Genomic DNA, 17068 nt, shown 5'->3' with positions numbered 1-17068 from the left:
TTATCTTCTTCCTTTGTCCCGAATCAGAATAAAAGATCAAATATGGCAGAGATTGTATGTAGTTGTTTTAAGACTTTTGGAAATTTATCGTGTAGTCGCTATGATTCTATCAAGCTTCTGATAAATTTTCATTAATTTTAAATCCGAGATCATCATTCACTCACCATCGATCTTCACTAACATCGTGAATATACTTGACTAGCTTCAAGATGATTCACGTGCTAACATACTAACAATTGACTTTAAATTCCGCATTTTATTATATTGTTCTTTATATTTCTTGCTTTATGCTTTATTTTATTATTTATTATTTATATTTCTGTTATTTTTTCTTTGTCCACTTGGACATATTATTTATATTTTTGCTATTTTTTCTTTGTCCATTTGGACATATTATTTATGTTTCCGCTATTTTCTCTTTGTCCATTTGGACATATTATTTATGTTTCCGCTATTTTTTCTTTGTCCATTTGGACATATTATTTATGTTTCCGCTATTTTTTCTTTGTCCATTTGGACATATTATTTATGTTTCTGTTATTTTTTCTTTGTCCATTCGGACATATTATTTATATTTCTGTTATTTTTTCTTTGTCCACTTGGACATATTATTTATATTTATGTCATTTTTTCTTTGTCCATTTGGACATATTATTTATATTTCTGCTATTTTTTCTTTGTCCATTTGGACATATTATTTATGTTTCCGCTATTTTTTCTTTGTCCATTTGGACATATTATTTATGTTTCTGTTATTTTTTCTTTGTCCATTTGGACATATTATTTATGTTTATGCTATTTTTTCTTTGTCCATTTGTACATATTATTTATGTTTCTGTTATTTTCTCTTTGTCCATTTGGACGTATTATTTATGTTTATGCTATTTTTTCTTTGTCCAATTGGACGTATTATTTATGTTTCTGTTATTTTCTCTTTGTCCATTTGGACATATTATTTATGTTTCTGCTATTTTCTATTTGTCTATTTTGCTAACGTACAGGAAAGATCTTATAAATTAAGAGTAAGTAACTCCTAATTGCTTGCTCAAACACTTCCATTTTCAAGCAACGTATTTTCAAAACTTCTCATCTATTTTCAAAACTTTCATCTGGTATTTGAAGGGCATTATTCCCGGTGAAACTCTTCAGAGACCTATGTGACCTATTGTCCATCTTCACTTCTTCTATTTTCAAATCAACAAAGCATTTAAAAAAGTGAGCTAAGCAATTAAGAGCCCATGGATAACCATGGATACAAAGGGTGCTTAAAACCTTCCCTTTGTATAACCAACCCCCCAAACCCAAAATCTATCAAAAGGTCTTTCCTGTTCTTTTATGCCTTTCCTTTTTTGGATAAAATAAAAGTCGGTGGCGACTCTTGCAAAAAAAAATAAAAAAAAAATAAAAAAAAAAAAAGAGCAAGGAGTCAGTTCGCAAAAACCGAGTTTACTGTTAGGGTTTGAAGAGGAGACCCAAAGTGTTGCTCTAAAGTGCATTTTTTCTCCAATTTTCAATTGAATCTTCTTAGAGCTGCACTCAATCCAAGGTAAGGGGGGATTCTTACTACCTAAATGAGAATATGATGAATTTTATGTGAGTTTAGGGTATAGATTAGTCATGTGTGGTGCTAATTTTGTTTTCTAATACTGTGAAAATGACTTGATGCTGCTTCATTTTCATGATGTGCTTAGCTTAAGTTTCGTTTTTTTTAAAGATAAGTACCAAGTGCTGATTTTTTTTCTTGTTATTTTAGTGCCAATTGTTACAAACACTGTTACTAATTAACCAATCACTTTCGTTTTATGCTGTGGCTGTTTTGTTTTTCTTTTCTATCCCATGATGTATTACTACTACTTCATTGCTTTATGCTGTGGCTGTTTTGTTTTTCTTTTCTATTCCATGATGTATCACTACTACTTAAGATATGATGCATATATTATGGTATGTATAAGTAATAAAAGAGGTATGGCAATAAACTTAGAACAACAAAAGTGGCATGATGCATGTAGTAGTGGTATAATACTCCCTGTTTCACTTTATCACTAAATATGTTGGTATTTAGAAACAATTAACAATTAGTAGAAATAGTAATTGGTTAATGTAAATTGCTTTGATAATTAATATGACATCTAATTAGTTAGATGTTTATTTGAAAGAAATATAATATGATTATTAATTGGTTGATTTAATTAATAGTTGAATTAATTTCAATAAGTATATTAATTGGAATAAATTTGGACTTAGATTAATTATTCGGTTTTTCGATAAATTACGGTATCTTGAGAATTTGACCGTAACCGAGTTTTGGTTGAATATTAAGTTGAGAATTAACTATTGTTAATGCAATGATGTTGTTTTGATAATTAACGTGATATCTAATTAGTTAGATGTTAGTTTGGAGGTTGTTTTGGCTTACTTGGCATATTATGATTATTTTACGAATTAGCCGCAATTTGTGATTTTGTTTTTGATGTTGGGTTGCGATTAATGTTGTGATTGCTAATATGATTATTTTGTGCATTGTTATGTGAATAGCCTCATAGTGTGAATTATAGCAGATTTTGATATTCTGTATATAACGCTATGAATTGATAAGTTGTGTTGTGAGCCTTTGGCTAAAATGGAACGGTGTGATGTTGATATGTGACCGTGGTTGTGTTGTTATTATGTCGTTGTTTCGTTGTCGAATCATGGTCGTTGTATGTTTCCGCATAGCATAGCATAACATAAAGTTGAACGGTGTGATGTTGATATGTGACCGTGTTGAAGGCTTTGCCTTATGCCTCGGAATTACTGGCAATGTTCTAAGTTGGGAGTTTTACTCCAATGGTACCACATGCATATGCATAGTTGAGTCTCATTCGAGTTGTTGTTGGTTGAAGTTGTTGTCTATGCATTGTGATGCTTATGTGTTGATTTGTTGAAGATGCCGATGTGTTGATATCAAGACTATTCTTTGATGATGTTCTTTGTGTTGTTTATGTTGATGTTGTGTGAAACGGTGATTCATTTATATTCCTTACCTAATATATGATTTATCATAATCCTATTTATATAGTTTGATATCTCACCCTTTCTGTTTGAATGTTGCCTCCACGTGGGTAACGTGCAGATAATCCAGATGAGTAGCTGTTTCCGCTTATAGTCGAGTTTTTGGTGTCATTGCTCTGATACGTAGCACTCGGGGGGAAAATGAACACTTGCTTGATGTTGTTATTTGTTGATTGAACCTTATGATGTATTTGAGGAGTTGTTTGTATTGTTGCTTTTTATGATTCAAAAGATGCTATGTCTTAATTGTTGAATCATTGTGAATCCGTTGCATGTTGAAAATAAGTTTGGAATATGCTATGAATACTATGCTATTCATAAGTTGAGATACATGTTATGAGTTTTGTTCACTCCAATCCTGATAGTGTTATGTATTAGTTTAAAAAAGCATGACAGGTTTATGTTTATGTTGAATGTGTGACATCCTGACTCCGTTGAGAATTTTTATACTCTGATATTTTCCGCATAAATGCTTGGGGTAGATTTGAGGTGTTACATTAGTGGTATCAGAGCAGGTCGGTCTTGTCCGACCAAGTGTCGAGTTGTAGTGTAGTCTAACAATCGTGTATTGTTGTTTGTGCTGAATTGTTTTTGTGTTGTAGTGACGCTATGGCTGGGAGGAATGATGCTGCGATAGCTGCTGCTTTGGAAGCGATGGCTCAGGCTATGCAGAACCAACCGAATGCTGACGAGAATGCTGGATCTCGTAGTTTGGCGACTTTCCAAAGGGAGAATCCGCCGGTGTTCAAGGGTACGCATGACCCTGATGGTGCTCTTGATTGGTTGAAGGAGCTCGAGCGAATCTTCCGTGTTATGGATTGTACTCCTACTCAGAAGGTCAGATATGGCACTCATATGCTAGCTAAGGAAGCTGATGATTGGTGGTTGGAGACGCTTGCTAGGCTGGAGTTTTCAGGTGAGGAAGTCACTTGGAATGTGTTCCGTAGGGAATTTCTGAGGAAGAACTATCCTGAAGATGTTCGGGGTAAGAAAGAGATAGAATTCCTAGAGTTGACGCAAGGGAACAAGTCCGTGACCGAGTATGCTGCCAAGTTCACTGAGTTGATTAAGTTCTATCCTCACTTTGATGGCGAAGGTGCTGAATTTTCCAAGTGCATCAAGTTTCAGAATGGGTTACGCTCGGAGATCAAGAAGGCTGTGGGGTACCAAAAGATCCGTTTGTTTTCTGATTTGGTTGACAGTTGTAGGATCTTTGAGGAAGATAGTAATGCTCATCACAAGATGGTTAGTGATAGAAGGGGCAAGAATCAACAAAGCCGTGGGAAACCATATGATGCTGGTAAAGGGAAACAAAGAGTTACTCATGGTCAGAGGTCTAGTGGGGGAGATGCTCCTGCTAGGATTGTATGCTTCAAGTGTGGTCAACCTGGTCATAAGAGCAATGCTTGTACTGCTGATGCGAGGAAGTGTTTCAGATGTGGTAAGATGGGACATGCAATGTCTGATTGCAAGCATAAGGACATGGTATGTTTCACGTGTGGCGAAGAGGGACACATTGGTAGCCAGTGTCCAAAGAAGAAGGCACAATCTGGTGGAAAAGTGTTTGCTTTAGCTGGGACTCCTACAGCTAGTGGAGACCGACTCATCAGAGGTACATGTTTCATTAATAGTACTCCTTTAATCACTATTATTGATACTGGTGCTACTCATTGTTTTATTGCTTCTGATTGTGTTGAAAGATTGGGTCTTATGTTGTCTTCCATGAATGGAGAGATGGTTGTCGATCTTCCAGCTAAGGGATTGGTGACTACTTCTCTGAAGTGTTTAAAGTGTCCTTTGTCGATCTTTGACAAAGACTTTGCTGTTAACTTGATTTGTTTGCCGTTGAGTGGATTAGATGTGATCTTGGGTATGAATTGGTTAGAGTATAACTATGTTCATATCAACTGTTTTAACAAGTCCTTGAGGTTTTCTTCTCCTGAAGAAGAAGGAGTTGGTTTGTTGACTGGTAAGCAGTTGAGGCAATTGATGCAAGACGAAGCACAAATGTTCTCGTTGATGGCGTCATTGTCTTTTGAGAATCAAGTTAGAATTGATGAGTTAAAGGTGGTGCGAGAATTTTCTGATGTGTTTCCTGATGAAATTCCTGATGTACCTCCAGAGAGAGAAGTTGAGTTTGCGATTGATCTTGTACCTGGTACCAGACCTGTTTCTATGGCACCGTACAGGATGTCTGCATCTGAGTTGTCTGAATTGAAGAAGCAATTAGAAGAGTTGCTTGAGAAAAAGTTTGTAAGACCAAGTGTATCGCCGTGGGGAGCGCCTGTGTTGTTAGTAAAGAAGAAAGATGGGAGTATGAGACTTTGTGTTGATTATCAGCAGTTGAATAAAGTGACGCTAAAGAACAAGTATCCACTTCCAAGAATTGATGACTTGATGGATCAATTGGTGGGTGCTAGTGTGTTTTCTAAAATTGATTTGAGGTCAGGATATCACCAGATTAGAGTAAAAGAAGATGATATTCAGAAGACCGTGTTCAGGACTCGGTATGGACACTATGAGTATTCGATGATGCCCTTCGGTGTTACTAATCCACCAGGAGTATTCATGGAGTACATGAACCGGATTTTTCATACTTACTTGGATCGGTTTGTAGTGGTATTCATTGATGACATTCTGATTTACTCTAAATCTGAAAAAGAGCATGAAGAGCATCTGAGGATTGTGTTGCAAGTTTTGAAAGAGAAGCAGTTGTATGCCAAGTTGTCTAAGTGTGAATTCTGGTTGCATGAAGTTAGTTTCCTTGGTCATGTCATTTCTGGTAATGGCATTGCCGTGGATCCTTCTAAAGTTGATGCTGTGTTACAATGGGAAGCTCCGAAATCAGCTACTGAGATTAGAAGCTTCTTGGGCTTAGCCGGTTACTATAGACGGTTTATCGAAGGATTCTCTAAATTGGCACTTCCGTTGACAAGATTGACTTGCAAGGGAAAAGCTTTTGTATGGGATATTCGATGCGAAGAAAGTTTCAATGATTTGAAGAAGAGGTTGACGTCGGCTCCGGTTTTGACTTTGCCTAATCCGGGAGAGCCTTTTGTTGTGTACTGTGATGCTTGACTGATGGGGTTAGGTGGTGTGCTTATGCAGAATGGTAAAGTGGTTGCTTATGCGTCTAGGCAGTTGAGGACTCATGAAAAGAATTATCCTACACATGATCTAGAGTTGGCTGCAGTGGTCTTTGTATTGAAAATTTGGAGACATTATCTTTATGGTTCTAGATTTGAAGTGTTTAGTGACCATAAGAGTTTGTAGTACCTTTTTGATCAGAAAGAGTTGAATATGAGGCAGCGAAGGTGGTTAGAATTATTGAAGGATTATGATTTCGGTTTGAATTATCATCCCGGAAAAGCTAATGTTGTGGCCGATGCTTTAAGCCGAAAGACCTTGCATATGTCGGCTATGATGGCTAAGGAATTGGATTTGATTGAGCAGTTCCGAGATTTGAGCTTAGTTTGTGAAGTGACACCGCATAGTGTTATGTTGGGAACGTTAAAGATGAACAATGACTTTCTCGACAATATCAAAGAGGCTCAAAAGCTAGATGTGAAGTTGGTGGATTTGATGGTAGGAATCGATCGAATTGAGAAGGATGATTTCAAGTTAGATGCGCATGGTGTGTTGAGATTTCGAGATCGTATTTGTATTCTTGATGATGAGGAGATTAAGAAAGTGATTCTTGAAGAGAGTCATAGAAGTAGTTTGAGTATTCATCCAGGAGCTACAAAGATGTATCAAGACTTGAAGAGTTTGTTTTGGTGGCCTGGAATGAAACGTGGTGCACAGTTTGTGTATGCTTGCTTGACTTGTCAGAAGTCAAAAATCGAGCATCAGAAGCCTGCAGGGTTGATGCAACCATTAGAAGTTCCAGAATGGAAATGGGATAGCATTTCAATGGACTTTGTGACGGGATTACCTAATACCTTGAGAGGATTTGATTCGATTTGGGTGATTGTTGATAGGCTTACGAAGTCGGCACACTTTATACCTATTAACATCACATTCCCGATTGCGAAGTTAGCAGAGATATATGTCAAGGTGATTGTAAAGTTGCATGGTGTTCCTTTGTGTATTGTGTCGGATAGAGATCCGAGGTTTACTTCCGATTTCTGGAAGAGTTTGCAAGAGGCGTTGGGTTCTAAGTTGAGGTTGAGTACGGCGTATCATCCACAGACAGATGGTCAGACCGAGAGGACTATTCAATCATTAGAGGATTTGTTGAGAGCATGTGTTCTTGAGCAGGGAGGTTCATGGGATACTTATCTTCCGTTGATTGAGTTCACTTACAATAATAGTTACCATTCTAGTATTGGGATGGCACCTTTTGAGGCGTTGTATGGTCGGAGGTGTAGGACTCCGTTGTGTTGGCATGAATCGAGTGAGAGTGTGGTACTTGGACCCGAGATTGTTAGGGAGACTACCGAGAAAGTGAAGCTTATTCGAGATAAGATGAAAGCTTCTCAAAGTAGGCTGAAAAGTTACCATGACAAGAGGAGGAAAGATTTGGAATTCCAAGCTGGTGATCATGTATTTTTTAGAGTCACACCTGTGACTGGTGTTGGGCGAGCTCTGAAGTCTAAAAAGCTCACTCCTCGTTTTATTGGTCCATATCAGATATCGGATCGAGTTGGGAAAGTTGCTTACCGTGTGGTGTTACCGCCAAATCTTGCTAATTTGCACGATGTGTTTCATGTGTCACAACTCCGAAAGTATGTTTTCGATCCGTCTCATGTGATTCAGATGGACGATGTGCAAGTGCCTGATAATCTCACAGTGGAGACGATGCCTGTGCGAATTGTGGATCGTGAGATGAAGATTCTAAGAGGTAAAGAGATTACGTTGGTGAAAGTTGTCTGGTTAGGAGCTGCTGGTGAAAGCTTGACATGGGAATTAGAGAGCAAGATGCGAGATTCCTATCCCAAGTTATTTGAATCAGGTAAATTTCTATTTTCGAGGACGAAAATATTCTAGTAGGGGAGAGTTGTAACGCCCGGAAAAATAATTATTTTCTTAATTTAGACATTTGTGATGTTTTCTGAAATTTTTGCGTTTTGGGGCGTTTTAGTCGGTATTAGTTCGGGATAGCGGATCGATATTTAATCGGAGATTTTAACATTTTTAGTATTAGAAATATTAATGAGTTAATATTTAGCGTTTTGGGAATTTTCTGAGTAATTAAGTTTAGACCGGAAATGTGAGACACTGAGTAATAAGTCGGTATATTAAAATAATCGGATTTTATTTTAATGGAGTTTAAGTGGAAGTATTATTTTTATATTAAGTGTGGAAATAATATTGGGCTTAATTAATGACATCTCTAAGTATTAAGGGGGTATATTTTGTTAGGCCCATTTGTGTATTGAATGATTAGCATATAGTCTTTTTTTTAAAATTGAAGTAGAATACTAGTGTTAGCAGTAAGAGAAGTAAGAGAGAGGAAGGAGGAAACCGAGAGAGTTAAAGAAATGAGGGGTTAGGGTTTGAAGAGGAGACCCAAAGTGTTGCTCTAAAGTGCATTTTTTCTCCAATTTTCAATTGAATCTTCTTAGAGCTGCACTCAATCCAAGGTAAGGGGGGATTCTTACTACCTAAATGAGAATATGATGAATTTTATGTGAGTTTAGGGTATAGATTAGTCATGTGTAGTGCTAATTTTGTTTTCTAATACTGTTAAAATGACTTGATGCTGCTTCATTTTCATGATGTGCTTAGCTTAAGTTTCGTTTTTTTTTAAAGATAAGTACCAAGTGCTGATTTTTTTCTTGTTATTTTAGTGCCAATTGTTACAAACACTGTTACTAATTAACCAATCACTTTCGTTTTTATGTTGTGGCTGTTTTGTTTTTCTTTTCTATCCCATGATGTATTACTACTACTTCATTGCTTTATGTTGTGGCTGTTTTGTTTTTCTTTTCTATTCCATGATGTATCATTACTACTTAAGATATGATGCATATATTATGGTATGTATAAGTAATAAAAGAGGTATGGCAATAAACTTAGAACAACAAAAGTGGCATGATGCATGTAGTAGTGGTATAATACTCCCTGTTTCACTTTATCACTAAATATGTTGGTATTTAGAAACAATTAACAATTAGTAGAAATAGTAATTGGTTAATGTAAATTGCTTTGATAATTAATATGACATCTAATTAGTTAGATGTTTATTTGAAAGAAATATAATATGATTATTAATTGGTTGATTTAATTAATAGTTGAATTAATTTCAATAAGTATATTAATTGGAATAAATTTGGACTTAGATTAATTATTCGGTTTTTCGATAAATTACGGTATCTTGAGAATTTGACCGTAACCGAGTTTTTGTTGAATATTAAGTTGAGAATTAACTATTGCTAATGCAATGATGTTGTTTTGATAATTAACATGATATCTATTGTTAATGTGCTTTGGAGGTAGAAAAGAGATATATCGCCGTGCCATTGACGATAAAATATACCATCGTTCCACTGATGATATGAGAAAATATACATCGACGTACCACTGACGATGAAACAAGATAACAAGATACACCATCGTTCCACTGAAGGTGAGCTACCAACGTTCCACTGGAGGTAGAAAAGAGAAATACATCGACGTACCACTGACGATAAAATATTCCATCGTTCCACTGATGATATGAGAAGATATACATCGACATACCACTGACGATGGAGATAAAATAACATACACCAACGTTCCACTGAAGGTGAACTACCAACGTTCCACTGGAGGTAGAAAAGAGAAATACATCGACGTACCACTGACGATGAAACAAGATAACAAGATACACCATCGTTCCACTGAAGGTGAGCTACCAACGTTCCACTGGAGGTAGAAAAGAGATATATCGTCGTACCACTGACGATAAAATATACCATCATTCCACTGAAGGTATGAAGAAATGCCCCTTTGTACCACTGACGGTGAAGAGCAATCAATAATATTTTTTCAATGATTTGAGGATGCAAACACAAATGCATAATCCCAACATTCATCATCCAGTGACCAAAGTTCAATCCATGACCAGATGGAAAGAAGTTGCCAAAAAAGACTGGACCAAGTGAGGGAGAAACTCACTGGTCTTCTGTTCGTAGACATCTGAACTAAAACATATTATCCACCTAGAAACAAGTTCAGTGGGGATTTTCAAGGAAAGTGAGCTTTTTCTGCTTAAGACACTCTAAATGAAAGAGCGATCTGTTTGACAGTAAACTTCATGATAGCAAATGTAAATGTATGACTGTTTTTGATGCATGTTAATGATGCATATGCTGCCAAAACTTAGCACAAGAAGTGGACTCAAGAGATGGAGTACGAAAATAGCATAATCAAGCGTGTCTCAAGCTGAATACCAGAGCAAAAACTGCTATAACAATCTTTTGACGGCATCAAAATAATGCTACCCAACACTGAGGGATCATTGGAGTTGAGAGAACAAAAATAACTGAGTTCTACATCATATTCGAACCAAGCCAAAAGTTCGTTAAGTGGGATATATTCTTCCCCTTTTGTATATGAATACATCAACATATCTGTTCCTTGTAATGCACTCATGAATCAAAACAAAACTTCTTTTATATTTTTCAAAAAAGATTTTGTTTAAATTAATTTTCTTTTTGTTTCAAAAATTACTATCAACAATAAATGACATTTTGAGAGATATGAAAGAAATAAGATTGCCAATAAAAGGTAAAGGCTCAAACTTTTTTAATAGAATGGTAGCTTGCAAAAGGCAAGACCCCATGGATTATTACAAAGTTTGGAAAGTGGTAATTTTGTGGAAAAGGTACATTGAAATGTAATGACCCTATCCTCTCTCTCTCAACTTGGAATTCCTGAGCAAAGGCTTCCGTTGAAATGTGTTGAACTTCTCATGATAAACAGATGACTGCTGATGATTAAGTCTTGTCTGATGTAGTTACTTGCCATGAATCCCTAACTTTTGCCTGGACCGCCCTTTCGGGTTTTCAGTCCACCGGGTATTTTATTCTGTTTATGTCTCTAATTTTTGCCTGGACCGCCCTTTCGGGTTTTCAATCCACCGAGACGCTCTTTTTTGCCTAAGCCGCCCTTTCGGGTTTTCAACTTAGCGAGCTGTTCTTTTATTGTTTTTAGGCGAAGTATTTCTTGACTACATCAGCATTCACGGGACGTGGGAGCTCTTCTCCGTCCATAGTTGCAAGAATTAATGCACTGCCAGAGAAGGCTTTCTTAATAACATATGGTCCTTCAAAATTAGGAGTCCACTTGCCCCTTGAATCGGAGGTGAAAGACAAGATCCTTTTGAGCACGAGGTCGCCTTCTCTGAATACACGAGGTCGAACCTTCTTATCAAATGCTTTCTTCATTCTTTTCTGGTACAACTGACCATGGCATAAAGCCGTCATTCTCTTTTCTTCTATCAAATTTAATTGATCAAACCTGCTCTGACACCACTCAGCCTCAGATAACTTGGTTTCCATTAGAACTCTCAACGATGGAATCTCAACCTCAATGGGGAGCACTGCTTCCATACCGTAAACCAAAGAAAAGGGGGTTACCCCGGTTGAAGTACGAACAGATGTACGGTACCCATGCAAAGCAAATGGGAGCATCTCATGCCAGTCCTTGTACGTAACAACCATTTTTTGCACAATCTTCTTAATATTCTTATTTGCTGCTTCAACAGCTCCATTCATCTTTGGCCTATAAGGCGAAGAGTTGTGGTGTTCAATTTTGAAACTTTCACACAATTCTCTCATCATGCTGTTATTCAAATTCGAGCCATTATCAGTAATGATCTTGCTCGGTACACCATATCTGCAGATGATATTATTCTTGATAAATCTGACCATAACTTGCTTTGTCACATTAGCATATGAAGTAGCTTCTACCCACTTGGTAAAGTAATCGATTGCTACCAGGATGAATCGATGTCCGTTCGAAGCCTTGGGTTCAATCATGCCAATCATATCGATACCCCACATAGAGAAAGGCCATGGAGACGAAATAACATTGAGAAGTGTCGGAGGCACATGAATCTTGTCAGCATACACCTGACACTTGTGACACTTCTTTACAAACTTGTAGCAATCAGATTCCATTGTCAGCCAATAGTAACCTGCTCTAAGCATCTTTTTAGCCATCGAATGTCCATTGGCATGAGTACCAAAAGAACCTTCATGGATTTCATGCATCAACATGTCTGCTTCGTGTCTATCCACGCATCTGAGCAAAACCATGTCATAATTCCTTTTATACAAAGCATTAGCATTGATGAAGAAACTGCCAGCCAATCTCCTCAAAGTTTTCTTATCCTTATTTGATGCCCCAAGTGGGTACTCTTGAGTCTGAAGGAAGTGTTTAATATCGAAATACCAAGGCTTTTCATCTGTTGATTCCTCAACTGCAAATACATGAGCAGGTCTATCAAGACGCCTGATCGTAATCTGAGGTTCCTCATTATGGAAGTTCACTTTTTACATGGAGGACAATGTGGCTAAAGCATCAGCCATCTGATTCTCATCTCGAGGGATGTGGTGGAATTCAACTTTGTTAAAGAACGTCAACAACCTTCTAGCGTAATCTTTGTAAGGGATCAAGCCAGGATGACGAGTTTCCCATTCCCCTTTAATCTGATTAATCACAAGTGCAGAGTCTCCATAAACATCAAGAATCTTAATTCTCAGATTAATGGCCTCTTCAAGCCCCATGATGCAAGCTTCATACTCAGCAATATTATTTGTGCAATCAAAACATATCCTTGCAGTGAAAGGTACATGTGACCCATGTGGAGTAACAATAATGGCGCCAATTCCATGGCCATGAATGTTAGAAGCTCCATCAAAAATTAAACTCCACTTGGATTCAGGATCTGGTCCTTCTTCTGGCAATGGTTCATCCCAATCTTGAGATCTCAAATACATTATATCTTCATCTGGGAAGTCCATTCTGATAGATTGATGATCATCAATTGGTTGGTGAGCGAGGTACTCTACCAACACACTTCCTTTCACAGCTTTCTGAGCTCGATATTCAATATCATATTCTGATAACATCATTTGCCAGCGAGCGATCCTTCTAGTTAATGCAGGTTTCTCAAATACATACTTAATTGGTGTATGTTATATACGTTGGTGTATGTTATTTCATCTTCATCGTCAGTGGTACGTCGATGCATTTTTATCATCAGTGGAACGATGGTGTGTTCTCTGTTAATGATAGACGGGTATTCTGATTCTCTAGTGAAAGAGGATGCATATTTCTCATCCCCAGTGAAAGAGGATGCATATCTTATGATCCCCCAGTGAAAGAGGATGCATATTTTCTCATCCCCAGTGAAAGAGGATGCCCCCTTTTCTCACCCTAGTGAAAGGTGATGCTTTAACCTCTCTGGTGCAAAATGTTTTCCCCAGTGAAGTTTCTTTTCCCAGCAAAGTTTTGTTTCTCCAACAAAGTCTTGTTTTCCCATTGGAGTTCTTCCCACAAGACATGTGCTTTCCCCAGTGGAGTTCTTTTTCTCCCCAGTGTTGTTTCATCATCACATGCATTCATTAAAAATTGAATTGCATCTTAGGTTCAAAAATTGCGTGTTTTATATATTTAAGTCTCTTCAATCTCGTCAAAACGAAGATTTTCAATCATCGTATTTCCGGATCAAAGAAACATAAATAGGGGCATCTGTCATACCCCAATTTTTGACCCTAAGATCACACATCAATTGCATTCAATCATCGATCAAAAGCACCATTGTGAGGCTTTGTCTTTGATACTGTGATTATCTCTGAGGGGAATCATCAAGCACTTTTAGATTTTGATTTGTTTAGTGCTAACCAAAAATCAAAAAAATATGTGTTTTGTCTCTTTTGTTTATATTTTACAGGTGAAAGATCGGGCAAAAGTCAAAACAGTGCAAGAAAACAATTTTTGAAAATTTGAAGGTGGAAATCGATTTACCCCTGTGGGAAATCGATTTCCTGTGCGCAAAATTCAAAAAAATATAAGGAGGGAAGCTTGACATCATTTTGGCACCTTTTTATTTGATCACTTTACCAATTTTCCACCTCATCAAAATTAACTCCTTCATTAAACCCACCTAAACATCATTTCACCATTTAAATCCCACTTTAATTACCAATTTAATTACCAAACACAAAAAGACCAATTTGCCACTACTCTTGCTCCAATTATATAAATAGAGACCTCTACTCTCTCATTTCTCAAGCTTTGAGAGCCAAAAAACCCCTTGCAATTTCTCTCCTCATCCCTACCAAATTCACCAAAGCTCCTTATTCTTTCATAAAGTTTGTGAGTCACACCTTGAACCTCACAAACTTTGAGCTAAACCACCATCCATTTCACTCTTTTCTTCTTCAATTGTTGAGAGATCAAGATTTGTGTTGGTGATTATTGAAGTGGATCTAAGTTTTGTTCAAGAATTGGTAATTTTCATCATCCTTTTCCATCTACCATAATGTGATTCTTTGTTGTTTGTATTCAATGCATATTTGATGCTATATTGGTCTTATTTGATGGTGATTTGATGGAAAATTCGTGCTCCAATCGATATGTGATCATAAGGTGTTTGTATGTTTGCCTAAATCAAGTTTCAAAGTTCATAATGCCGTTTTTTTGAAAACTGTGCGCAGGAAATCGATTTCCTACAGAGGGAAATCGATTTCCACTCTGTTTTTTGCGCCAGATCTGAATTCTGCAGGCAGGAAATCGATTTCCTACAGAGGTAAATCGATTTCCAGTGAGGCAGAATGCTTGTTTTTGCTATTTTTGACTTGTTTTTGGTTCTAACTCTTCTTCTACTCCATTCTTTTGATATTTTCTTTGAATCACAAACTAGAGGCCTAATTTCTCTCTAATTTCAATGGACTTAGGGCGTCGATAGGATGAGAATCCAAATCCGCAAAATTATGTGATTGAAATTATGGATGAAAGGAGCTTTTAATGTGGTTCCATCTTTTGTTTCTCTTTATTTTGATCGATGAAAGTCTTAATACTTTGAGAATTCTTATGAATTCTTGGTAAAGACTAGATCACTCACCATTTTTCTTTTCGTGCGGTATTGCTTTCGGAGAATGATCTACATATCATTCCTCTCGCATGCATTAGCACATAAAGTTTTGACCGGCCTCGTTGTAGGGTGATTTCTACATAAATCACTTGGCGATCTGCTTAACATAGCGCAATATTTCGTGTCCCGAATCAAAAAGATCAAACATGGAAGAGAATTGTATGCGGTTGATTTAAGACTTATGAAGGTTTATCGTGTAGTCGCTATGATTTTATCAAGCTTCTGATAAATGTTCATTGAAATTAAATCCGAGTACATCCTGTTGCACCCCAAAATTTGCCCATATAATTTTATTTCTAATTGGCTTAAGTTTTGCATTCTATACATACCTCCATTAGGTCATCTAACACTCATGCATTCATTTAATCAATAACATCGACATGGGATGCAGGACATTGAAAAGTCAGGGTCCTATACTCAAGGATATCACAATTAAGGCTGACTTGTATTGGTGTTTGCATTAAATTGATGATTCTATCTCCTTATGATTATACCCACTAAGTAGTAAAGACTTGGTACAAAGGACCTTATTTGAATCAAGATGCTATGTATAGTGATCCTAGTTTTTGTTGGGTTGCTTGTGTTACAATCCATCTTGACTCGGTTATTGTTTGTCTGGACCTCTCATTGAATCATTGTAGAAGAAGCGTTACAAAGATATGCAGTTGATTAAGGTTGACTTTATGTGGACCAAATCTTGCTAATTAATTCTCAACCGAAGGCTACTTCAATCTTCTGACTGATTTTCAACTGATATTGTGGTGCATCCAAAGGGACAATTAAAAATAATGTGAAAAGTTTTGGAAATTTGAATTCAACAAGTTGAGGGAAAACTCAAGGCAACATTACATCTCAAAGGAGTCAAAATTCATAAATACAAAATTCAGGGGTGTAATTACAAGTCATACAAAAAAAAAAACATGTTCATAATACATATGCAAGTCACATTATTTTCGTGGCCTTTCTGTGGATTACATCTTTGGCTGAAAGTTTTGTAAACAAAAACTATAACAAATGTATCTCATTGAGGCTTTACTGTCTTGGTACCAAAGACTTCATGGTAGCAAGGTTCCTGATTTGGATTACAGTAGAGCAAAGATGTTTCGGCATAATCATCACTTGTGCTTTGTGGTTTGAAATTTCTTGGCCCGCCTATGCTGGTGCTTATCTTTCTTGGCTTGTCTCAGATTGACGGTCCTTCCTTTGGAAACTTTCCGTTGACATTGCCTAGCTCTGTTCTTTTTCAAAGAGGCTGTGTTGTTTTCGGCTTGGTGTGTGACCTTTCTACGGGCAATACGTTCTTTGGCGATCCTTTTGCTACACCGGCATTGTATTTTGTATGTTTCTTGAACCTTTGGTCTACAATGAGCCTTAAGGAAACCTGCGCAGTCAATCATATTCTACACACACACAAAAAACAGTCAAAAAGAAAATTTCACATAAAACCTGCAAACCATACCATACACAGTCCATAAATAAACATTCTCAACAATTCAAAATAGGTCCCTCCATCGTTTACTACAGCAGCCCATACAAGTGCATTTTCACCAAAGCCTACTGCTACTATATCACACATAGCCACGCGCATAAAACCCATTCCACACAATTACAACCAAATCCAAACCACTAACAATAACCAGTCAGAATCCCAACCTTATAACCAACTTTCAAACGGAATTGCAACAGAATTCTAACCTCCCTATAACTAACTAACAAAGTCTTTTGTAACTAACTAACTTTTCAAAGCTAACAGCCCCCTGTAGTTGCAGTTAAGCAGAAACAACAATCAAAACTAACAGTAACAGAATTTCCTAACTACCTATCAACAACCTAGTACTAACTATAACCAACTCCTAACTGAAATCCAGCTCAGCATCATACTCCTAACAGAATTCTCAACAGAAAATTTGATCTAACAGCTCATAACGG

The 17068-nt window shown here is 36.9% G+C and overlaps 1 protein-coding gene across 1 annotated transcript in view; it reads left to right on the top strand.

Moving 5' to 3' along the window:
- Positions 1-4192: 4192 nt before the first annotated feature.
- The window catches only part of LOC131599204 (uncharacterized), a 36565-nt gene continuing 23689 nt past the window's right edge, over positions 4193-17068 (top strand). Inside the window, exon 1 of the mRNA XM_058871648.1 lies at positions 4193-4663. Coding sequence (XP_058727631.1) covers positions 4294-4663 — 370 coding nt within the window. The 5' untranslated portion in view covers positions 4193-4293. The remainder of the gene's footprint in view (positions 4664-17068) is intronic.

Source organism: Vicia villosa, linkage group LG4, assembly GCF_029867415.1.
Source record: "Vicia villosa cultivar HV-30 ecotype Madison, WI linkage group LG4, Vvil1.0, whole genome shotgun sequence".
Taxonomy (NCBI): domain Eukaryota; kingdom Viridiplantae; phylum Streptophyta; class Magnoliopsida; order Fabales; family Fabaceae; genus Vicia; species Vicia villosa.
This window is presented reverse-complemented; position numbering and strand designations above follow the sequence as displayed.